The sequence below is a fragment of the Giraffa tippelskirchi genome, chromosome 5 (assembly GCF_054371585.1).
Source record: "Giraffa tippelskirchi isolate mGirTip1 chromosome 5, T2T-mGirTip1v1.2.pri, whole genome shotgun sequence".
Classification (NCBI taxonomy): Eukaryota; Metazoa; Chordata; class Mammalia; order Artiodactyla; family Giraffidae; genus Giraffa; species Giraffa tippelskirchi.
The window spans coordinates 142,960,290-142,985,365 of record NC_137279.1 but is presented as its reverse complement, the minus strand read 5'-3'; the positions used below and the strand labels follow the sequence as shown (position 1 = coordinate 142,985,365).

The window sequence follows — 25,076 nt, the reverse complement described above, 5'->3', positions numbered from 1 at the left end:
GAAGAAGAATGAACCATAAATAACTCTAAGACTTGAGAAGCTATGACAATGAAGGCTAGGTTTTGTTAGTTATACAGGAAGAAATATCTAATGGGTAACTCTAGATGTAATAGAATGGCTCAGGTAAGAGAACAGAACTAGAGCTGTTTGTTATTTTTATCTCAGGTGCATAGATTACTCAAACCTTGGTTAATGACACTCTCATTCATGCATGACCTACTTTTATTGGGCAATTATTGTTAATAATATAGTAAGCACTCACAGATCTACTAAATGACCAAGAACTTGTTAATAATTACACGGAATCATGTCCACCTCCCTATCATATTTTCTCCTGCCACAAAAGAAAACTTTAGCCCCAGGTGGCTTCACTGGGAAGTTCTTGCAAACATTTAAGGAAAAGCTAATACCAATTCTGCATGTAACATAAAGAAAAAGAAGAAATTTCTTAGGGAAAATTAAAGAAAAGGAAATACTTCTCAACTCATTCTATGAGAGCAATATTACTCTGTTAACAAAAACAGATGTTATAAGAAAAAAAAATCTACAGACCAATGTGCTTTATAAACATGGATGCAAAACGTCTCAAAAGTTTTTATTAAATTATCAGTATGTTAAAAGGATAATGCATGATGAATTTTATCCTGGGAATATAAAGTCTATTTAACATTTGAAAACAAATTAATGTAGTTCACCATAATGAAGATAAAAAAACATAATTATCTCACAGACACAGAAATACTTGGGCTACCTGATGAAAAGAACTGACTGATTGGAAAAGACTCTGATGCAGGGAAAGATTGAGGGCAAGAGGAGAAGGGGGAGACAGAGGATGAGATGGTTGGATGGCATCACTGACTCAATGGACATGAGTTTAAGCAAACTCTCGAAGATAGTGAAGGACAAGGAAGCCTGGCGTGCTGCAGTCCATGGGATTGCAAAGAGTGAGACCTGACTTAGCAACTGAACAACAATAAAATGGGCAAAAGATTTAAATAGACACTTTTATGAAAGAATATTTACAGATAGAAAAGAAATATATGAAAAGATGTTCAATATCATTAGGTATCAGGGAATGTTAATTAATACGATAATATGATGTCACTGCATACATTTAGAATGTCTGAAATTAAGAAGACTATACTAAGTGTTGACGAAGATGCAGGGAAAGTATAGCTCTCATACAATATTGGTGGGAAGATAAAATAGTATAGCCATTTAGAAAACAGCTTGGCAGTTCTTTAAAAAGTTGAACATACATTTACCATAAGGCCTAGCCATTATAGTTCATTTATTTACCCAAGAGAAATAAAAAAGCATATGTCCACACAAAGACTTGTACGTGAATATTCATACCAGCTTTATTTGTAATAGTAATTGGAAACAACTTAAATGTCCATCTGCAGATGAATGATTAACAGTGGTTAACTCTGGTATATTCATACAATGGAATATTATTCAGTAATAAAAAGAAATGAACTTTTGATATATGCAACGACATGGATGAGTCTCAAAATAATTATGCAAGGTGAAAGAAGCTGAACAGTAGAGTACATACTTGTATGATTCTGTTCATAGAAAATTTAAACTAGTCTACAAATGACAGAAAGCATTATCTGCCTAGGAATGGCAGTGGGAACAGCTGAAAGAAAAGGGAGGTTAAGGGGATTTGAGAATACTTTTGGATGTAAGTATATATTCAGTTTCTTTCTTTCTTTCTTTTTTCTTTTTGGCTGCACTGTGTGGCTTCTGGGATCTCAGTTTCCTAACCAGTGATTGAACACAGGCCACGACAGTGAAAGTGCTGAGTTCTAACCCCTGGACCACCAGGGAATCCCTATATATTTATATCTTGATTGTGCTGATAGTGTCCTGAGTATATACGTATGTCAAAACTTATTGAACTGTGCACTTTCAAAAAGTATAGCTTACTGTATGTCTATTATACCTTTGAATTTTTTTAAATTAAAAATTTAAAGCCAATAGACAAATTAAAATAAAATTCTAAAAAATATTCAATCAATACCCAAGTAGGCAGAAAAGGGGAATGGCATATGTACACACACATGCATGCATATGCATTGTTAAAAGTTTGAAATTACATGAAATAAAAATGACAGAATGAAAGGAATAGACAATTCCATATAGGTTAAGAACTAGACCAAAACAATTTTTTTTTAGTAAAGACATAGAAGATCCAAATAACATAATCAACCACCTTGACCTCATTGATAATTATAGAACAATACATCCAATAACTGCATCAAATAACAATACAAATTCTTTGCACAGACACTTGATACATTCACTAAACTATTTTGGGTTATTAACTTACAAGGATTTTTTAACACCATGCACCTTATACCTTCTATACCTTATATCTTGGGGAAAGAATGGAGAGTTACTATAATTAATTATGTGCTTGGATTATGTCATTATTTTTTGAGGGGCAATAAATGTGCTATTTCTCTTTATAAAAATATTTATATAATAGCACATTAAAAAATTAAGTCATCAAAAATTCCTACTCAATACTAATATTTTTTTTCAGGTGCAAAAAATTACAAAGCTTCATAATCACCCCAAGACCACGTAGAGCAAACATGAATGATATTTCCCAAAAGGCTGAGGTAAGCTTTTTAACTTAAAAGTTAAAAAATGGGGGAATCATAGAGTTGACTGCACAACTGCTGGAAGGGCAACTGGTGGAAAAGTCATCCACAGAAGTTCATAGTAACATAGTGTCAAGATGTAAGACATAAGAGATAAAATTCACAGGCTGGTCTCGGGCTCAGTATTTTCATTTGGTTTCTTATCTAGGAAGCATGATTATAAAATTTTGTGTGTGATGGTAAAATGGATGTGATGGCTAGCATCTTGAGTAAATTTTAACATAATATATTGACAAATCTTAGAAGTGGTTTTTTCAGTATTAAAAAAACCAGATTGACATATACTCTTAAGAGAAATCAATGACACCATAACTGTGTATGCCACAGATTAATTAATCAATTTGCCATTATCACTAGGAGAAGGAGTTTGGTGTTCTGAGGCGATGAAGTTTTATTTACTGAAACTTCTTTTAGAGATCAGTGTAATTTTCAAAAAGATGAAAATAATTTGCTTTCCTGGTTTCAGAATGGAGGAAACCCGTTTCTCCAGTCTTTTAACAGATTCCTCCTTCTTTGGAAAGCTTGTTTGTCATTTGGGAATTTTCCCCTGAGAACACATCCTAGTTGGAATGATACAGCATTCTCACGTATTTTCAGTGTTGGCTTAAAGAAGTTCTAGATGGGCAGTATAGCAGTAGTAACAACAAAAAGCACTGCTTGTGCATAAAGACCATGGCTCACCTCAACCACGAATGAGAAGCAAAGGCTCTTCAGTTTTCCTCATGTTAGATAAAGAAACAAGCAAGAAAATTAATATATAAATTAGGCTTAAGCTTTTTGCTTTGTTTTCAACTTCATCTAACTTATTAAAATTTGACTTGGTATCTTTTAAGCAAGTAATGTAAAATCTGAATCTTTAATAATGAAATAGGTCAGTAGAATACAGGTTGTTTTGAATTGGAATCCAGTCTTCAACGTTTATATTTTTCCAGCGTTCAGCTTCAGTGGAACACATACAAAATGGGACTTCCTTGCAATATATTAGTAACATTTTTACTCTCATATTTTCTGTAATATCATCTTTCATACTTAGATTTTAGAAGGTATCTAATCAGATTCTTATGCAAATAAAGGTTTCAAACTCATTTCTATATTCTGTTTTGATAAATATTTCTTATATTGCTTATTCTGATCTATCTTTACCTAATTTCTTCCTTTCTTATTTTTTTTTTAACTTTCTTCTCTTTATTTTCTTCTAATGAAGATTCTGCTTTCTTCATCTAAACCTATACCAAAAACCTATGTGCCAAAACTTGGCAAGGGTGATGTAAAGGATAAGTTTGAAGCCATGCAGAGAGCAAGGGAAGAAAGAAATCAAAGGAGATCTAGAGACGAAAAGCAAAGAAGAAAAGAACAATATATTAGAGAGAGAGAATGGAACAGGAGAAAGCAGGAGGTTATTTTATTTTATTTTTATTTTATTCTTGTGCAAATATTCATTTTCATCATTGAAATTTACATTTTATTTATTATTCACATTAACCACATTTCATATTAACTGTACTTAAAATATTTTCTGCATTTATAAGCTAATTTCAAACTCTGCATATAATATGATTTAGTCTGAAGTTTGGACATGTTCATATTAATTTATTTACCCATCTAGATTAAAGAAATGCTTGCTTCTGATGATGAAGAAGAGGTATCTTCTAAAGTAGAAAAGGCTTACGTCCCAAAGCTAACAGGTAAGCCACTTGAGGGGTAAATTGTAAATAAAACTGCAAACAAGGAAACAAAACAAAATGTCAAACATGTTTCATATATTCTTAGGAACTGTTAAAGGTAAATTTGCTGAGATGGAGAAACAAAGACAAGAGGAACAAAGGAAGAGGACAGAGGAAGAACGAAAACGCCGAATTGAGCAGGATCTTTTAGAGAAGAGGAAGATACAACGTGAATTAGCAAGAAGGGCTGAGCAGGTATACAATAGATATTAAGTCAGTATTTGCTTCAGAAACTAATTGTGCAGAGTAAAACTAACCAGAATGTTGCCTAATCAAAGTGTTTTATCATAACATAAACCTATTAAATAGTAGCTAGCATGAAAGTAAGGTCTTAAGCACAATATTTAATATCGAATGCCTAGGAGGATAAGGGCAGAATGTGTCTATTTCAAGGCTGAGTACTGAGATGACTTTTGTTATAAACTGTCTTATTCTGTCCACATTCCATATTTTTCTTGACACATTAGAAAATTTTACAAAGATATAAGGCAAATTCACACATAAATTATCCAGACATGTAACAAAATGCTGATCTTTTAATAGCAATCAAAAATACTTGCTGGCTATATTATCAAGCACTAAGGCTTAATTAAAATATCTTCCTACTCAATTATTTGTACCATGTAACAAAATTAAGTCGCATTTTATTTAATAATGGTATTATTAGCAAGTTGGGGACGGTAGTAGGAGAGGGGAGATACGTGTGACAGTCATGTCCTTCACGTAGTCATTCCTGATGCCCATAGCCATGAAGGACAAACTAGAATAAGAAAGACATTATTACTATGATTTTACAGAACCTCTTAATGAACTTAACATTCCCATATATTTTCCGCTTAAGTTCCAGAAAAAGTTAATCTCTCAAAATGATTAATGATTGTAATGACATAGAAACTTGAAATTCTAAAAGTCAAAATTAACATTTTATTTAGTAAAGAACTGATCAGTTCACAAAAATTTCTCTAATATATTGATATTTGTTTTATATTATAAATGATCTGTAGTCATAGAGTTGAAAAAAATTCCAGAAGACAGTTTTATTGCTTATGTACTTTAACCTTGTGTACATTGTAGGATCAAAAGAGATGATTAATATACTGATTTTAGTGAGACTAAACTAGTACAATAATGGTATTTATCTCAGAGTTTTTATTACGATTATATGAATTAATAAATGCAAGCATTTAGGACAGTGCCTGGTACAAAGTAAGTGGGCTATAAATGAATGTTTCACCTAAATAGTAGTATATATAAATAAAATATCATGAAACCATTTTAGTTTTTCCTTCTCTCATCAACATTTTAACAATTATCCTAACATAATCTTCATAGTATATTGTCTCTTTCATAACCATTTTTATTATCAGGTTTTACTTGGCTCCTTTTTGCCTTTGCTTTAAGTGTCTTAAATCTATTTGCTATGCTTCTTTCAGTTCCTAAAACTTTTCTGAAAAAAAGTGACAGGGACTTCCCTGGCAGTCCAGTGGTTAGGACTCAGCACTTTCTCTGCTGGGAGTCCAGGTTCAATCCTTGGTCAAGGAACTAAGATCCTACAAGCTGCAGAGCATGGCTAAACAAACAAAAAACCCCAAAACAAACAGAAAAGTGACAAAGAAGGCAAAGCATATGTCATATTTGCATGTCAAGGAAATTTATTTACTCTGACTTTGTGAATAACCACTTTCATGGCACAAGTAGCCATTTGTATGGTGGCAAATAATGATATATGACAGATGAAATTATAGAAAAGAACTGGGATTTGCTATTTTATTGCTTCGTATCTCTTTGTGTAAAGAGAGAATGGTATACTTTACCTCTGTCACCTCCAGTCATCAAAGATTAGGATTCATTTTGAAATGAAATGTCAGAAGGGAGCACAATTATTAAAAAATGAACATTTTAGGCTATATGTTATAAATATAAAATATATCACTATATGTAATTATATTATAATACAAATTATAAAAGAATGTAATGAAATTATAGTAAAATATATAATTAAAATATATGGTGTCTGGCAGGAAATAATGAGTATACACATGTGGTTATGCTACTTCTTCTAAATCTTGCATTCTTTTCCAAGAAGCACTGATTACACACTAGACCTTGAGACCCACTACAACCCCAATTCGTTCCAATCCCAAAGAAAGGCAATGCCAAAGAATGCTCAAACTACCACACAATTGCACTCATCTCACATGCTAGTAAAGTAATGCTCAAAATTCTCCAAGCCAGGCTTCAGCAATACGTGAACCGTGAACTTCCAGATGTTCAAGCTGGTTTTAGAAAAGGCAGAGGAACCAGAGATCAAATTGCCAATATCCGCTGGATCATCGAAAAAGCAAGAGAGTTCCAGAAAAACATCTATTTCTGCTTTATTGACTATGCCAAAGCCTTTGACTGTGTGGATCACAATAAACTGTGGAAAATTCTGAGAGATGGGAATACCAGACCATCTGACCTGTCTCTTGAGAAACCTGTATGCAGGTCAGGAAGCAACAGTTAGAACTGGACATGGAACAACAGACTGGTTCCAAATAGGAAAAGGAGTACGTCAAGGCTGTATATTGTCACCCTGCTTATTTAACTTCTATGCAGAGTACATCATGAGAAACGCTGGGCTGGAAGAAACACAAGGTGGAATCAAGATTGCTGGGAGAAATATCAATAACCTCAGATATGTGGTTGACACTATCCTTATGGCAGAAAGTGAAGAAGAACTAAAGAGCCTCTTGATGAAGGTGAAAGAGGAGAGTGAAAAAGTTGGCTTAAAGCTCAACATTCAGAAAACTAAGATTATGGCATCTGGTCCCATCACTTCATGGGAAATAGATGGGGAAACAGTGGAAACAGTGTCAGACTTTACTTTTTTGGGCTCCAAAATCACTGCTAATGGTGATTGCAGCCATGAAATTAAAAGACGCTTACTCCTTGGAAGGAAGGTTATGGCCAACCTAGATAGCATATTTAAAAGCAGAGACATTACTTTGCCAACAAAAGTCCATCTAGTCAAGGCTATGGTTTTTCCAGTGGTCATGTATGGATGTGAGAGTTGGACGGTGAAGAAAGCTGAGCGCCGAAGAATTGATGCTTTTGAACTGTGGTGTTGGAGAAGACTCTTGAGAGTCCCTTGGACTGCAAGGAGATCCAATCAATCCACCTTAAAAGAGATCAATCCTGGGTGTTCATTGGAAGGTCTGATGTTGAAGCTGAAACTCCAATACTTTGGGCACCTCATGCGAAGGGTTGACTCATTGGAAAAGACCCTAATGCTGGGTAGGATTGGGGGCGGGAGGAGAAGGGGACGACAGAGGATGAGATGGTTGGATGGCATCACCAACTCGATGGACATGGGTTTGGGTGGACTCCGGGAGTTGGTGATGGACAGAGAGGCCTGGCGTGCTGTGATTCATGGGATCGCAAAGGGTTGGACACGACTGAGCGACTGAACTGAACTGAACTGAACAACCCTATGAACTGAATATGCAGGCACATATGTGGTTTCACAAAGAAATATGTATGTGTTGAAGAGATGAATTTGAATGTGATGAAGACATAGGGTACTCAGAAAGAAATGGAAAAAAGCTAATCATGAAAAAGAGCCAGTTTAGTAACCAGAGATACTGCATGGCAAGAGAATCTTGGTTAATAAAATTTTTAACCTATTGAATTGAGAATATGTAGGTAGAGCAATATAAACTATTAATAGTAATTTCATTTGTAAATATGGGAAATCTAATTTTAAAACCTAATTAAGTACATTTGCCACTCAAATCTCATAAAATTTAATCTATCTTTGAATATAAGAAGTAAAGCATGATACAGGTAGTTAAGAAGAGTCTTAATGAAAAATCATCTTGTACAAGTCCATATTCAAGAATACTATAGATAGGATTTTTGAGTCAGATGAGTAGCTGAGTACTGTTCAAAATAATTACCAGTTCTGAAATGCTAGATTATTTTTGTTGTTCAGTCATATCCAACTCCTTGCAACCCCATGTACTGCAGCACACCAGGCTTCCCTGTCCTTCACCATCTCCTGGAGCTTGCTCAAACTCATGTCCACTGAGTTGGTGATGCCATCCAACCATCTCATCCTCTGTCGTCCCCTTCTTATTATAATTAATTAAAAATAGAAATATTTTGTATATAGCATGTTGGAATCAAACACCAATAAAATTTGGGGGAGATCTTAATTTGATATAATCTAGTTATCTTCTAGGGTATTTTGATGGACAAGGTTAACATCTATGAAAGTAGAAAAAGAGAAGTTATTGGTGGGAGACTAAGCTGTTAAAGAGAAAGGGGAGCAAGGAAATTGATCTGGGAAGGAGCAAAAGGAGTTTTTTTTCCCATGAATCAAAAGAAATAGTTGGGAAGCAACTCTTCCATGGTAGCTTCTGAAAACTAGCACTATAATTGAACTGAATGTTTCAATTTTCCGTGAATATACTGAGACCATGAATGCTTCAGCTAATTCGTCTTTTTCTTTGTTTGTTGAAACCCAATGAAAAAAAATTCCATCTTTTGTTGTTTTGATAATGGTTTAAAATGAGAAAAGAAGAAAGCAAAAACAAAAAACACCAAACCAAACAAAGAAAAACTTCTCCAAATGTATTGGGTTGGCCAAAAAGTTCCTTCAGTTTCAAAGTATAAAGAAAGGACACATTTTTCATTTTCACCAAGAACTTTATTGAACATCCTATCCGTTATTTCATTCCACTACATTTCTCAGGCAACTTCATTATTCCATCTTCCCAAAACTTTTTATCTTTTTGATCAAACAACTGTTCCAGGTACCTTTTACAGTCTTCCAGGGAATTGAAGTGTTTTCCATTAAGATGACTTTTTAAAGACCAAAATAAATGGAAATCTGAAGGTGCAACAGCTGGTGAATATGGTGGATGAATCAGAACTTCCTAGCCAAGCTGTAACAGTTTTTGCCTGGTCATCAAAAAAACATGCAGTCTTATGTTATCTTGATGGAAGATTATGTATTTTCTGTTTATTAATTCCAGATGCTTTTCATGGAGTGCTACTTTCAGTTGGTTTAACTGAGAGCAGTACTTGTTGGAATTAATTGCTTGGTGTTCCAGAAGGAGCTCATGATAGAGGACTCTCTTCCAGTCCCACAATATATATAACATCACCTTCTTTGGAAGGAAGACCGGCCTTTGGTGTGGCTGGTGGTGGTTCATTTTGCTTCCCCCATGATCTCTTCCATTCCACATTATTGTACAGTATCCATTTTTCATTGCTTGTCAAAATCTGTTTTTAAAATGGAACATTTTCATTATGTTTAAGTAGAGAATCACATTCGGAAATATAGTCAAGAAGACTTTGTTGTTGTTGTTTATGCGGAACCCAAACATCAAAGCAATTAACATAACCAAGCTGGTATAAATGATTTTCAGTGCTTGATTTGGATATTTTGAGTATGTCAAATATCTCACTTGGGGTATAACACTGATTGTTTTCAGTTAATGTCTTGATTTGATCACTATCAACTTTAACTGGTCTACCCAACCGTGGAGTACCATCCAGCAAGAAATCTCCAGCACAAAACTTCGGAAACCACTTTTGACACATTCCGTCAGTCAGTATCTTCTCCATGCACTGCACAAGTCTTTTGTGCATTTCAATTGTGTTTTTACCTTTCTTGAAATAATAAAGCATTTTTTATTCTACCTTAAATATTAAAATGGCTGCATGAAATTCACCAATTTTGTTAAGTTTTTTTAAATGCACACAGATATGACAACTGTCACAATACAATCTAAATTGTTTCAAATGAAGTTAAAGGCAACTTGGCAAATAGATGGGGAAACAGTGGCTGACTTTATTTTTTTGGGCTCCAAAATCACTGCAGATGGTGACTGCAGCCATGAAATTAAAAGATGCTTACTCCTTGGAAGGAAAGTTATGACCAACCTAGACAGCATATTAAAAAGCAGAGACATTAGTTTATCAACAAAGGTCCATCTAGTCAAGACTATGGTTTTTCCAGTAGTCATGTATGGATGTGAGAGTTGGACTATAAAGAAACCTGAGTGCAGAAAAATTGATGCTTTTGAACTGTGGTGTTGGAGAAGACTCTTGAGAGTCCCCTGGACTGCAAGGAGATCCAACCAGTCCATCCTAAAGGAAATCAGTCCTGGGTGTGCATTGGAAGGACTGATGTTGAAGGTGAAACTCCAGCATTTTGACCACCTGATGCAAAGAGCTGACTCATTTGAAAAGACCTTGATGTTGGGAAAGATTGAAGGCAGGAGGAAAGGGATGACAGAGGATGAGATGGTTAGATGGCATCACTGACTTAAGAGACATGAGTTTGGGTTAACTTCAGGAGTTGGTGATGGACAGGGAGGCCTGGCATGCTGTGGTTCATGGGGTTGCAAAGAGTCAGACACGACTGAGCGACTGAAATGAACTGAACTTAACTGAAATGCTACTAGAGCCAGCTTACAGAAAAACCCAAATGAATTTTTTGGCCAACACAATAGTTTATTATCTACTGCAAGCTAATAAAAATCTGAACAGGTGGTAGCATCAAGAAAAAGAAATTTGGGGCTAAAAAATTTAGAATTTTTTTCCCTATGCTCTCAATTTCTCACTTCTCACCATACCTCCTAGAATTTTTTATTGAGATTAACACAAATTGTAGAGTAATTATTATCACTCTTTTGAAGGGAAATAATTTTATAATTATTTTATTATAGATCTACTAAAATTTTTCATAGTATCATTTATCATTCAATAAAAGTTTCACCATTTACAGAGCAAATCAGAATAATAGGTAATTCCATAACAAAGCAAATTATTCTGAACAAAACTATTTAAAATAAATTATTAAATTAATAAATTATTAAATAAATTATTATGAGCAATGTTCAGCCAAATTCCCTTAGCCTGAGTGAGGAACAGACTACTTCCAGATTCTTTCACTGGTGTTAAAAATCAAATTAAAACAATACACAATTTGAATTTTTACTTTCTTTTTCATTTTCCCATTGTTTATGTTTCTTTTTCCCGAGACTTCAGACATTGTGCTATTTAAATCATCTTTCTGTCATTTCTCACTCTGTGATGTACATTAGCCTGCTAACCTTATTGGCCAAATGGAGCTCCCTCCTTTTGAATGAGGGCCTTTCCTATAAGGATCTGGTCAAAATATACAATAAACAATTATGATTGTTTTTCCTTCTAAACTAGACATGTGAAAGCCTATACCTTTCACTGCACTTTATTATTGTGTGAGTTATATTTTGGCCATATTGTAAAATATAGTCATGATGATTATTTGGTTGCTAATGATAGGTTTTCCTTTCATTGTGGCAGAGAATGGAGAAATGTTTCTGTATCTCAGTTTAAATTGCTTGTTTATTTAATAACTGTTGGTTGTAAGCTCACAGCCATGTTGTAAGAGCTTGGTCCATTATTCACATTCCAGAATTACAAAGGTAGGCTTTATTTTAATTTTTTCTTAATATACTGTTCCCAAGATATTGATATTAAAATGCAAAAACTAATAGAAGGTTTAATCTCTAGTTAAAAGGACATAATTGGCTAATTTGGAGCAACATAAAAATAGTTCCAAAATTCTAAATTTTGAAAATTTACCATAAATCACAACTAAATTACTTTTCAGTTATATGTTTAAAGCAAAACACAGAAATCTGATGTAATGTAATGATATGAAATTCTTATTCAATAGATTGAGGACATAAACAATACGGAAACTGAATCAGCACCAGAGGTAAATGGACATTTCCTTTAATGAAACATTCACCTAAAATTATCTGGTTCACAAATAATCTTTCAATTAAAAAATTAAAAGAGTTTTATTATGAATATAGCAACAACAAGAAAAAATACAAAAATATTTTGCAAAGCAAGGTCATACTTTTGCACTTTCAAACACTATAGCTTAGTGGTTTTGGAGAAAAGTATGTTTTTGCTTTCATGGTTCAAGTAGAGGCACAAGTCTGAGTGTGAAATACTCTGCCAAGACTATATATTTCTTGAACTGTTACTAATAGCTGAGACTGTTGAAAGCTAATGCTGAAAAAGGCAGTTTTCTTTTCATCGTTTGTCTTCTTTCCTCAGAGTTCCTGATAGTTTGTTTTGGTTATCACATACTAGCAGAGAGTAGAGTATCTATTACCATGAAGGAATGTTCAACAACCACAGCAGTTTTATATCTCTTCTAATCTAACATACAAAGTTAAAGATCAATCAATTTGATGGTGTGCCTAGAAGTACAGACAAATAAATTGGAAGCAGTTTTACTTCAGGGGCATGTGTTACAAATTATAATTCTTCACTTTTTTTTTGAAAAAAGTTCAGAGGCAATAATAGATGATGTAAAAGAACTAATTAAAATGAATTTCAAAAGCAAGTTTAAGAATATGTGAATAGGACCAAATGCCAAAAAGTGTTGTCTATAATACAAATGTTTTCTAGATCACTTGGAAATACTGTTTTTTTCCCCTCGCTAAATGTTGGTTTTATTAAGTATTTAAAAACTTACATGGAGAGAAAAGCCAAATGCAGAAAGCTGTCTTGTGTGTTTAAACTGAATCTATCCACCATCAAATTGATTGAGAGTATGCTCACATGCACATTACCTTTTGTGGGATGAGTGCATGATAGCGAAATTCAGATAATGTCACACGGTTTTATCTGAACACTGTATTAACACCATCTACTAGGAAAAAGGATGCTTCTTGAACCTTGTCAGCAATGGATTTCAGTAAGATTAATTCATAATGTTCAATGAATTCAGAGAAAGAGCTATTTAACAGAAATCTGTAAAAACTATATTTTTATTCTTCATAGCATTGATAGCAATGTAATGAAATCCACCAATGATGGAAGTAATGTCCCGTGGAATCTAAATTTTTATTTGGAAGAAATATGCTAATCACCTATTTTATAAATTAGGAAGGAGATGAGTCACTGCTTGTAACAGTGGTACCTGTCAAATCACACAAAGCATCTGGAAAAATAAAAAAGAATTTTGAAGATCTAGAAAAAGAACGAGAAGAGAAGGAGAGGGTCAAGTATGAAGAAGATAAAAGGATAAGATGTGAAGAACAACGCAGATCTCTCAAGGAAGCAAAGTGTCTTTCGTTGGTCATGGTAATTTTTTTTTAAGAACAAATAAAAAGTTAAGTTGATACAAATCATATCCTTTTATGATTAACGGGTAGGTTTTCATTATGTTTTCTTAGGATGATGAACTAGAAAGCGAGGCAAAAAAAGAATCACTTTCTTCTGGAAAACTGAAACTGACTTTTGAAGAATTGGAAAGACAAAGACAAGAAAACCGAAGGAAGCAAGCTGAGGAGGAAGCAAGAAAACGTTTAGAAGAAGAGAGACGTGCTTTTGAAGAAGCAAGGCGGCAAATGGTAAAACAAACTGATGTATATGTAATATTTATATATGTGGGTTATAATACATAATTATAATTATAATACACAATTATAATACATAATCTATAATACATAATTACATTGATATATAATATTTATATATTACAATATTATATAAATTATATGTTATCTGTAAAGCATTCAATATTAAGGGAGGTAGCTGGATTTGGAAAGGTTCAATGCTATAAATTTAAGGAGATTTTCTATGTAGAAGGGTCTGAATTTGAAACTGTATACATATTCCATATATAACATGCATCCATATTATGTTCTAGTTTTCATTTGGGGATATTTTATCTAATATTCTCCAAATTTTTATTTTTATAAATTGTTATAAATATACAAAATATTTATTCAACAGAATAATTATTCAACTCTTCATATGTTAGTTCAGTCTGCAGTGTGTTTAATAGTATGGTGCAGCACACTTTCAAATCTAATCATAAGTATACACTTAGTGTCAATGTGTGTATATACATAAACACATATATATACTGAACATATACGTGTGTGTCAATGTATACAATCTAAGTGGTTAAGAACATGGACTTTGGAGCCAGACTGCCTGGATTTATATATCTAACATTTATTAAATGTGTATCCATGGACAAGTTATTTAACCTCTCTATATCTTTCCTCATTTGTAAAATGGTGAAAATAATTGGGCCTACTTCTTAAATCATTAAATGAGTTAACACAGAAAGCAATTAGCATCTAACACATAAGAAGTGCATTATTTTTTATTTATTTTTATTTTGTAATTTTTATTTTTTTGACCATGCAGTGGATCTTGCAGGATCTTAGTTCCTTGACCAGAGATTGAACCTGTGCACCCTGCAATGGAAGTGCAGAATCCTAACCACTGGACCACCAGGGAACTCTCAATAAGTGCTTTAAAATCATTAACTGCTATATAGTAACAGATTTACCAACAAAAAGTAAAACTGAAATAAGAAAACACTGATTCCAAATCTCATTGAAAGAACCAAAGAATGGAACATGTATAATTTTTTAAGCTTTCAGACTTACTTGATCAAATTTAAATAATGATGTTCTACGGACTGTACCTCCAAAATTTTAATTTTCTAGATACTTTGTTTGAAAATGTTGTTACTTTTGGGCAGTTGTAGTTGGATATCTACACATTTTAGATATCACTGGTGGTCAATTTAGTGAAAAGACATAGTAATATCATTAATTAATTAAATCATAAATTTCAATGAGTATTTAATTCATATTATATTACAGTTTTAATTATAAAATCATTAAATTTGAATTGTATATTAAATAGTTCCAGATATTTTACCCATTTAATTACCATAGTTTATAGTAAAAAAAAAATCCATGAAAAATTACAGAATGACTTTATTATCTAAGAGACTGTGCGTGTATACTTGAACCTCAATTAAAGTACATACATACACTTTTAAATAACCCCTAATTTTTCCAGCTTATATTTTTTGAATCATATTAGATTCATATTTTTTGAATATTATATTATTCTAAAATTGAAATATTAATCTAATATTAATTAGAATACTAGATGAAATATTAGATTCATATTTTTGAATCATATAAGGAAGGAGATTTTGGTCCCCTATGTGAGGTGACTGAGTCTCTACCTTTTGATTGATAATTTGTTCCTGTCTTTAATGAATCTCAGTTCTTAATAATGAGTTGTTTGTTGGTTAGGTAAATGAAGAGGAGGAAAACCAAGACACAGAAAACATTTTTAAAGGGTACCGCCCTGGTAAACTCAAGCTCAGTTTTGAAGAAATAGAAAGACAAAGGAGAGAAGATGAAAAAAGGAAAGCAGAAGAAGATGCCAGAAGAAGAATAGAGGAAGAAAAGAAGGCATTCGCTGAAGCAAGGAGAAGCATGGTAAGACAGAATGTGACTGCAGGCGGCCATTGGGATTCAGCTTTCTAGAGTATGTTAGGAGGAAGCATTCAACTGTGGGGAATACCCTATTATTTCTGTAAGTTGTGCCAAAAGTAGGGACGGCATGTAAGTTTTTAAAAGTCTCCTATGGCATATACCGGAGAAGGCAATGGCCCCCCACTCCAGTACTCTTGCCTGGAAAATCCCATGGATGGAGGAGCCTGGTAGGCTACAGTCCACGGGGTCACTAAGAGTCGGACACGACTTCACTTTCACTTTTCACTTTCATGCATTGGAGAAGGAAATGGCAACCCACTCCAGTGTCCTTGCCTGGAGAATCCCAGGGACGGGGGAGCCTGGTGGGCTGCCGTCTATGGGGTCGCACAGAATCGGACATGACTGAAGCGACTTAGCAGCAGCAGCAGCGTGGCATAATACCATCAGTTAAAGATGTTTGCTTCAGTATCATGTTGAAAAGTTTCTGATTAAATTGCTCTGCCTAGCGTATATTATCTTCCTTCTCTGAGAAGGTGTGTTTTCCAGAACTAAGTATGTAAGCTAGGAGGGAGGGGGGTTCCTACCCCCACCTTCCCTTCCATTCTCTCCATTCTCTTCTCCCTAGCCGCATTTCCTTCTTCCCTTCCTCACTTCTTCTTTCCTTCCGTCCTTTCTTTCCAGGTTCCATCCCATCAGGATACATTAAATGACCAAAGCCATTTAATCACAGTTATTTAACTCTCCAAAATGCTTACCATCACTCTGGATATTGCTACCCAATTTAACTCTGCTACAAAGTTATACTTCTTATACCATTTTAATGTTTGTAAATATACAATTATCTGACAAACTGTTTTTAAGTACGTTGACATGTGAATGCTGTACAACCTTCTTGAAAAGTTTTCATTCGCTTCAGTCATATCATGACCTGGTTTTCTTCCTATGTCTGGGTGAGCTTCAGACACATATTCCAAGTGATTTTTGGCTTCATTATCCACATGGATGCTTAAATCAGAAATCTGAGAACCTTAAGCACTTCCACCTCTCATTTGTGCCTCATATCCAATCACTCACTAAGTCTCATTTCCTATATATCACTCAAAATTCTCCCATTTCCCACTGTGGTTCAGTTGCTAAGTTATGTCTGACTCTTTGCGACCCTATGGACTGTAGCACACCAGCCTTCCCTATCCTTCACCATCTCCTGGAGTTTGCTTAGATTCATGTCCATCAAGTCAGTGATGCTGTCTAACCATCTCATCCTCTGCCGTCCTCTTCTCCTCCTTTTGCCTTCAATCTTTCCCAGCACTTCCTACTGCTACTACTATAATGCAGGTCACTGTTACCCTTGCCTCAGGCCAACTCCTAATTAATTTGCTTTCTTGCCTATAATCTATTCTTTCCTATAAAGACAGGAAAGAAAGAAAGTGAAGTTGCTCAGTCGTGTCCGACTCTTTGCAGGATCCTCCGTCCATGGGATTTTCCAGGCAAGAATACTGGAGTGGGTTGCCATTTTCTTCTCCAGGAGACCTTCCTGACCCAGGGATTGAACCCAGGTCTCCCACACTGCAGGCAGACTCTTTACAATCTAAGCCACCAGGGAAGCCCATAAAGCCAGGAGAGTTCTCCTGATGAAACTATGCATGGAGGTTCGTAACACTGTACAGGAGACAGGGATCAAGACCATCCCCAAGAAAAAGAAATGCAAAAAAGAAAAATGGCTGTCTGAGGAGGCCTTACAAATAGCTGTGAAAAGAGGAGAAGCAAAAAGCAAAGGAGAAAAGGAAAGACATACCCATTTGAATGCAGAGTTCCAAAGAATAGTGAGGAGAGATAAGAAAGCCTTCTTTAGTGATCAGTGCAAAGAAACAGAGGAAAACAAAAGAATGGGAAAGACTAGAGATGGCTTCAAGAAAATTAGAGATACCAAGGGAACATTTCATACAAAGATAGGCTCAATAAAGGACAGAAATGATATGGACCTAAGAGAAGCAGAAGATATTAAGAAGAAGTGGCAAGAATACACAGAAGAACTGTACAAAAAAGATCTTCACGACCCAGATAATCACGATGGTGTGATCACTCACTTAGAGCCAGACATCCTGGAATGTGAAGTCAAGTGGACCTTAGGAAGCATCACTATGAACAAAGCTAGTGGAGCTGATGGAATTCCAGTTCAGCTATTTCAAAGCCTCAAAGATGATGCTGTGAAAGTGCTGCACTCAATATGCCAGCAAATTCCTAAAACTCAGTAGTGGCCACAAGACTGGAAAAGGTCAGTTTTCACTCCAATCCCCAAGAAAGGCAATGCCAAAAAATGCTCAAACTACCTCACAATTGTACTCATCTCTCACGCTATTAAAGTAATGCTCAAAATTCTCCAAGCCAGGCTTCAACAGTATGTGAACCATGAACTTCCAGATGTTCAAGCTGCATTTAGAAAAGGCAGAGGAACCAGAGATCAAATTGCCAACATTTGCTGGATCATCAAAATATAGAGAGAGTTCCAGAAAAATATCTATTTTTGCCTTATTGACTACGCCAAAGCCTTTGACTGTGTGGATCACAATGAACTGTGGACAATTCTGAAAGAGATGGGAATACCAGACCACCTGACCTGCCTCTTGAGAAATTTGTATGCAGGTCAGGAAGCAACATTTAGAACTAGACATGGAACAGACTGGTTCCAAATAGGAAAAAGAGTATGTCAAGGCTGTGTATTGTCAGCCTGCTTATTTAACTTATATGCAGAGTACCTCATGATAGACCTTGGGCTGGATGAGGCACAAGCTGGAATCAAGATTGCCAGGAAAAATATCAATAACCTTGGATATGCAGATGACACCACTCTTATGGCAGAAAGTGAAGAAGAACTAAAGAACCTCTTGATGAAAGTGAAAGAGGAGAGTGAAAAAGTTGGCTTAAAGCTCAACGTTCAGAAAACTAAGATCATGGCATCTGGTCCCATCACTTCATGGGAAGTAGATGGGGAAACAGTAGAAACAGCGTCAGACTTTATTTTTTTGGGCTCCAAAATCACTGCTGATAGTGATTGCAGCCATGAAATTAAAAGACACTTACTCCTTGGAAGAAAAGTTATGACCAACCTAGATAGCATATTTAAAAGCAGAGACATTACTTTGCCAACAAAGGTCCATCTAGTCAAGGCTATGGTTTTTCCAGTGGTCATGTATGGATGTGAGAGTTGGACGGTGAAGAAAGCTGAGCGCCGAAGAATTGATGCTTTTGAACTGTGGTGTTGGAGAAGACTCTTGAGAGTCCCTTGGACTGCAAGGAGATCCAACCAGTCCATCCTAAAGGAGATCAGTCCTGGGTGTTCATTGGAAAGACTGATGTTGAAGCTGAAACTCCAATACTTTGGCCACCTCATGTGAAGTGTTGACTCATTGGAAAAGACCCTAATGCTGGGAAGGATTGGGGGCAGGAGGAGAAGGGGACAACAGAGGATGAGATGGTTGGATGGCATCACCAACTGAATGGAGATGAGTTTGGGTATACTCCGGGAGTTGGTGGTGGACAGGGAGGTCTGGCGTGCTGCAGTTCATGGGGTGGCAAAGAGTCGGACACGACTGAGCGACTGAACTGAACTGAACTAGTGAGAAAAGTGCAGGGAAAGAAAATGTCATTAAACCAAAACTCTAGTTTCCTAGAGACATTTCTATACTAGGAACAAGAAACTTTTTCCTTCGTTTATGTGGTTTTCTTATCTAGGACCAAGTATTGTTATTTCATTGTTGTTCATTCGCCCAAGTTGTGTCCGACTCTGCGACTCCATGGACTGCACGCCACATCTCCCTGTCCCTCATCATCTCCAGGAGTTTGCCCAAGTTCATGTTCATTGCATTGGTGATGACATCCAGCCATCTCATCCTCTGACGCCCTCTTCTTCTTCTACCCTGTCTTTCCCAGCATCAGGGACTTTTCCAATGAGTCATCTGTTCGGATCAGATGACCAAAATACTGGAGCTTCAGCTTCAGCATCAGTCCATATTGTAGTTCAAGTAGCTCATATATTATTAAAATATTTGGGGGGTAATATGTGGATTGTAAAACTATATAAACGTTGTTTCTGAGTTGAACTGGTTTTGTGGTAAAGCCTGTCATTTATAAAACTTGGAACAAATAAATAATTTCCATTTGTTTCTCTTACTGAAGTGTCTAGTTCAATCATAGGGACATAATTTAAATGAGAGGTTTATGTATGTACTTTCAGGGAATGGAATTAGGTAATCGCTTATCATGCAAAATGTATTGCAAGTCAATGACTTAAAAGCAGAGTTTTTATTTGCAGTCTAGAGACTGCCTATATACAATGGTATTGTAATAATAAAACTGCTATTTGGGAGCTTACCTTGGTGTCAGGCACAATGCAGAGTGTTTCCAAACTTTATGTGATTCTCATGACAATTCAATGAAAGTTGTTGCAGATAAGAAAATTCAGATCTAGAGAGGCTATGTAACTTGTCCACGGTTGCAACTAAATCACAACTAAATGGCAGTTAGACATGTAATTTACAAAATTATGAAAAGGTAATCTAAATAGTTATTTATAATTTTATTAGACTTTTAAAGTTTTGAATCTAACCTTTTCCATATAGTATTTGTATTGACTTTGGACAAGTTACTTTTTATTGCCTTAGTTTCCTCGTCTACTAAACAGGGATATTAATAACACCTACTTCATATGGTTATAGAAAAATAAGTCAATACATGTAAAGTGCTTAGAATTATACCTGGCAGTTGTAAGTATTAACTATTATTTTTTTTTAATTAGCCTGACAGGAAATAAATCAGTACAATAAAATCACAGCATTAAGTGATTATTCCGGATTATGAAGGGATCATAATGATAACTCATTCGGTTAAAACCATGATTTAACTGAAATGCTCTATTTTAATTACCAGAACTGAGGTTCATTTTACTTTTTAAAAAATTTATTAATTTATTTGGCTGTGCCAAGAGCTAGTTAGGGCATGTGAGATCTTTGATCTTTGTTGTAGCATGTGTGATCTTAGTTATGGCATGTGGGATCTAGTTCCCTGACCACGAATCAAGCCTAGGTAGGCCCCCCACATTGGGAACATGGAGTCCCAGCCACTGGACCACCAGGGAAGTCCTGAGGTTCATTTTAATCCAATTAAAAAGTTTTCCCAATATTAGACCATCTTTTTAATTTTTTTAATGAAATTTTTGTTGTTGCTAGAGCATCTTAATGTCTAATTCAAATTGTGTGCTCAGTCTATCAGTTGTGTCAGACTCTTTGTGATGCTGTGGACTGTAGCCTGCCAGGCTCCTCTGTCCATAGGAGTCTCCAGGCAAGAATACTGGAGTGAGTTGCCATTTCCTCCTCCTGGGGTCTTCCCCACCAAGGGGATTGAACCCTCATCTCTTGCATCTCCTGCATTGGCAGGTGGGTCCTTTTACCACTGTGCCACTGGGATGCCCCTAATTCAAATTACTTATAGTAAAAGTCAAAGTATTTATTTGTGTTCATTGGAATGGAGACTAGATGGTCACCATTTTCTCTGTTACTACAAAATACTTTAGTCTTATGTTTTCCAATAATTATTCCTTGTTTGTTTTATATTTTTAAAGAGAATTTTTGGTTTTTAGTTCAATGTGAAATCTTTCTATTCAAGAGATAGTCCCTTAAAGTACGTATAATTCTGGCAAGAGTGATAAAAGAATTATTTTAAACAGGTAGTAGATGATGACACCCAAGAGATGTATAAAACAATCTCTCAAGAATCTCTTATACCGGGAAAACTGGAAATTAATTTTGAAGAATTATTAAAACAAAAAATGGAAGAAGAAAGACGACGAACAGAGGAGGAGCGGAAACATAAACTAGAGATGGAAAAACAGGAATTTGAACAACTGAGACAAGAAATGGGAGAGGTAAGATTTTAAGAAATATCCATTTATATCCCACAAATATTTATTAATCTAAGTATTTCACATGCATTACCTTACAATAACTTTCTAAGTATTATTATTCACATAAAGGACACTCCTATGAGGCACTTGGTACAAGTTTTAGCATAGTTGAGTGTACCTTTCCAGCCTGCTATAACTCTACTCCTGCTTGCTAGTTTGAAAAATATCTAATTCCAAGTGACTGAGATATTACATTAGTACTTAAGTAAATATTTCTGCCTACATACCTCACAGTTGTGTGTGATTACACCATGACTGAGAACTGTTCTAGAGTGCATAATATACCCATTTATACTTACTTTCCTTGAAACAGAATTAAACTGATCATAAAAATAAGAAAAATCTACAACAGTACCATGGAGAAGGAAATGGCAACCCACTCCAGTACTCTTGCCTGGAAAATCTCATGGACAGAGGAGCCTGGTAGGCTATAGTCCATGGGGTCGCAAAGAGTCAGACATGACTGAGCTACTTCACTTTCACTTTTCACTTTCATGCACTGGAGAAGGAAATGGCAACCCACTCCAGTACTCTTGCCTGGAGAATCCCAGGGACAGAGGAGCCTGGTGGGCTGCTGCCTATGGGGTGGCACAGAGTCGGACACGACTGAAGCGACTTAGCAGCAGCAGCACAAGAGTACCATGGATGCTAATAGGAACATCAGTTTGGCAAGTCTTTGAATCATTTTACAGGCATACTTCATTTCATTGTGCTTCACTTGATTGCACTTTACAGATACTGTGGTTTTTAACAAGTCAAGTCTGTGGCAACCCTGCATGGAGCAAGTCAATGGACCCATTTTTCCAACATTTGCTCACTTTGTGTCTCTGTATCACATTTTGGTATTTCTCACGATATTTCAGACTTTTTCATTATTATTATATATATTATGGTGGTGTGTGGTCAGTGACCTTTGTTGTTACTATTGTAATTGTTTTGGGCCACCACAAACTGCACCTGTATCAGATGGTGAACTTAATTGATATATGTATTATGTCCTGACTGTGCCACTTACTGGCTTCCCTTCTCCTTGGGCCTATTTCATTACACAAAACTACTGAAATTAGGCCAATTAATGGCCTCTAAGTGTTCAAGTGAGAGTCTCACGACTTTCACTTTATGCTTGGTTGAGAAGTGATTTGTCTCACTTTAAAAGCTAGAAATGATTAAGCTTAGTGAGGAATGCATGTTGAAAGCTGAGATGGGCTGAAATCCAGACCTCTTGTGCCAAATGGTTAACCAAGATGTGAATGCAAAGGAAAAATTCTTGCAGGAAATTAAAAGTGCTACTCCAGTGAACACATGAATGATAGCAAAGTGGAACAGCCTTACTGTCATGGAGAAAGTTTTAGTGGTCTGGGTAGAAGGCCAAATGAACCACAACATTCCCTTAAGCCAAAGCCTAATCCAGGGCAAAGCCCTCTCTTCAATTCTATGAAGAATGACAGATGAAGAAACTGCAGAAGAAAAGTCTGAAGCTAGCAGAGATTGGTTCTTGAAGTTTAAGGAAAGAAACCATCTCCATAACGTAACAAATGCAAGGTAAATCAGCAAGTGCTGTTGTAGAGGCTGCAGCAAGTTATCCAGAAGATCAAAGATAATTAATGAAGATGGCTACACTAAAAAATAGATTTTCAATATAGGCAAACAGGCTTATATTGGAAGAAGATCCCATCTAGGACTTCCTTAGCTAGAGAGGAGAAGTCATTGCCGGGCTTTGAAGCTTCAAAGGACAGGCTGACTCTCTTGTTAGGGGCTAAAATAGCTGGTGGCTTTAAGTTGAAACCAGTACTCATTTACCATTCTGAAAATCCTAGCACCCTTAAGAATTATGCTAAATCTACTCTTCCTATGCTCTATAAATGGAACATTGAAGCCTAGATGATAGCACACCTGTTGACAACATTGTTTACTGAATATTAAGCCCGTTGTTAAGACCTACTGCTCAGAAAAAAAGATTCCTTTCAAAATATTATTGCTCATTGACAGTGCACCTGGTCACCCAGGAGCTCTGATGGAGATGTGTGATGATATTAATGCTGTGTTCATGCCTACTGGCACAGCATCCATTCTGCAGCCCATAGGTCAAGGAGTGATTAAGTCTTATTATTGAAGAAATAAATTTTGTAAGGCTTTTAGCTGCCATGAAGATCTTTTTTTTTTTTTTGTATAGTTCTTCTGTATATTCTTGCCACCTCTTCTTAGTATCTTCTGCTTCTGTTAGGTCCATACCGTTTCTGTCTTTTATTGTGCTCATCTTTGCATGAAATGTTCCTTGGTATCTCTAATTTTCTTGAAGAGCTCTCTAGTCTTTCTCATTCTGTTGTTTTCCTCTATTTCTTTGCTTCAATTCTTACCTCTCCTTGATATTCTTTGGAACTCTGCATTCAAATACATTTATCTTTCCTTTTCTCCTTTGCCTTCTGCTTCTCTTCTTTTCTCAGCTATTTGTAAGGCCTCATCAGACAACCAATTTGCCTTTCTGCATTTCTTTCTTGGGGATGGTCTTGATCCCTGTCTCCTGTACAATGTCACGAACCTCCGTCCATAGTTCTTCAGGCACTCTATCAAATCTAACCCCTTGAATCTATTTGTTACTTCCACTGTATAATTGTAAGGGATTTGATTTAGGTCATACCTGAATGGTCTAGTGGTTTTCCCTACTTTCTTCAGTTTGAGTCTGAATTTGGCAATAAAGAGTTCATGATCTGAGCCACAGTCAGATCCCAGTCTTGTTTTTGCTAACTATATAGAGCTTCTCCATCTTTGGCTGCAAAGAATATAATCAATCTGATCTCAGTATTGACCATCTGGTGATGTCCATGTGTAGTCTTCTCTTGTGTTGTTGGAAAAAGGTGTTTGCTATGACCAGTGCGTTCTCTTGGCAAAACTGTTATCCTTTGACCTGCTTTGTTTTGTACAAAAAAGATCTTCATGACCCAGATAATCATGATGGGGTGATCACTCACCTAGAGCCAGACATCCTGGAATGTGGAGTCAGGTAGGCCTTAGGAAGCATCACTGTGAACAAAGCTAGTGGAGGTGATGGGATTCCAGTTGAGCTATTTCAAATCCTAAAAGATGATGCTGTGAAAGTGCTGCACTCAATATGCCAGCAAATCTGGAAAACTCAGCAGTGGCCACAGGACTGGAAAAGTTCAGTTTTCACTCCAATCCCAAAGAAAGGCAATGCCAAAGAATGCTCAAACTACCCCACAATTGCACTCATCTCACACACTAGTAAAGTAATGCTCAAAATTCTCCAAGCCAGGCTTCAACAGTATGTGAACCGTGAACTTCCAGATGTTCAAGCTGGTTTTAGAAAAGGCAGAGGAACCAGAGATCAACATTGCCAACATTCGCTGGATCTTCAAAAAAGCAAGATAGTTCCAGAAAAACATCTGCTTTA

At 35.8% G+C, this 25,076-nt stretch overlaps 1 protein-coding gene and 1 long non-coding RNA gene across 44 annotated transcripts in view; both read left to right on the top strand.

Annotated features, from left to right (window-relative positions):
• The window catches only part of NEXN (nexilin F-actin binding protein), a 56,079-nt gene that overhangs the window by 21,484 nt on the left and 9,519 nt on the right, over window positions 1–25,076 (top strand). For 13 of the 43 annotated variants that reach the window (XM_081491784.1, XM_081491757.1, XM_081491752.1 and 10 more), the window contains 8 exons: window positions 2,552–2,630; window positions 3,877–4,068; window positions 4,279–4,357; window positions 4,443–4,591; window positions 13,340–13,537; window positions 13,630–13,806; window positions 15,523–15,711; window positions 21,431–21,628. In XM_081491784.1, the coding sequence (XP_081347910.1) occupies window positions 2,604–2,630; window positions 3,877–4,068; window positions 4,279–4,357; window positions 4,443–4,591; window positions 13,340–13,537; window positions 13,630–13,806; window positions 15,523–15,711; window positions 21,431–21,628 (1,209 nt within the window). In that variant the 5' untranslated portion in view covers window positions 2,552–2,603. Of the gene's footprint in view, window positions 1–2,551; window positions 2,631–3,876; window positions 4,069–4,278; window positions 4,358–4,442; window positions 4,592–12,110; window positions 12,153–13,339; window positions 13,538–13,629; window positions 13,807–15,522; window positions 15,712–21,430; window positions 21,629–25,076 lie in introns of all 43 variants that reach the window. The other 30 variants (XM_081491750.1, XM_081491745.1, XM_081491747.1 and 27 more) reach the window with 8 other exon arrangements.
• Window positions 17,098–19,878, top strand: LOC145506650 (uncharacterized). The gene is made up of 2 exons (XR_014054124.1): window positions 17,098–18,715; window positions 19,639–19,878. It is a non-coding gene; the product is annotated as an uncharacterized LOC145506650 (long non-coding RNA).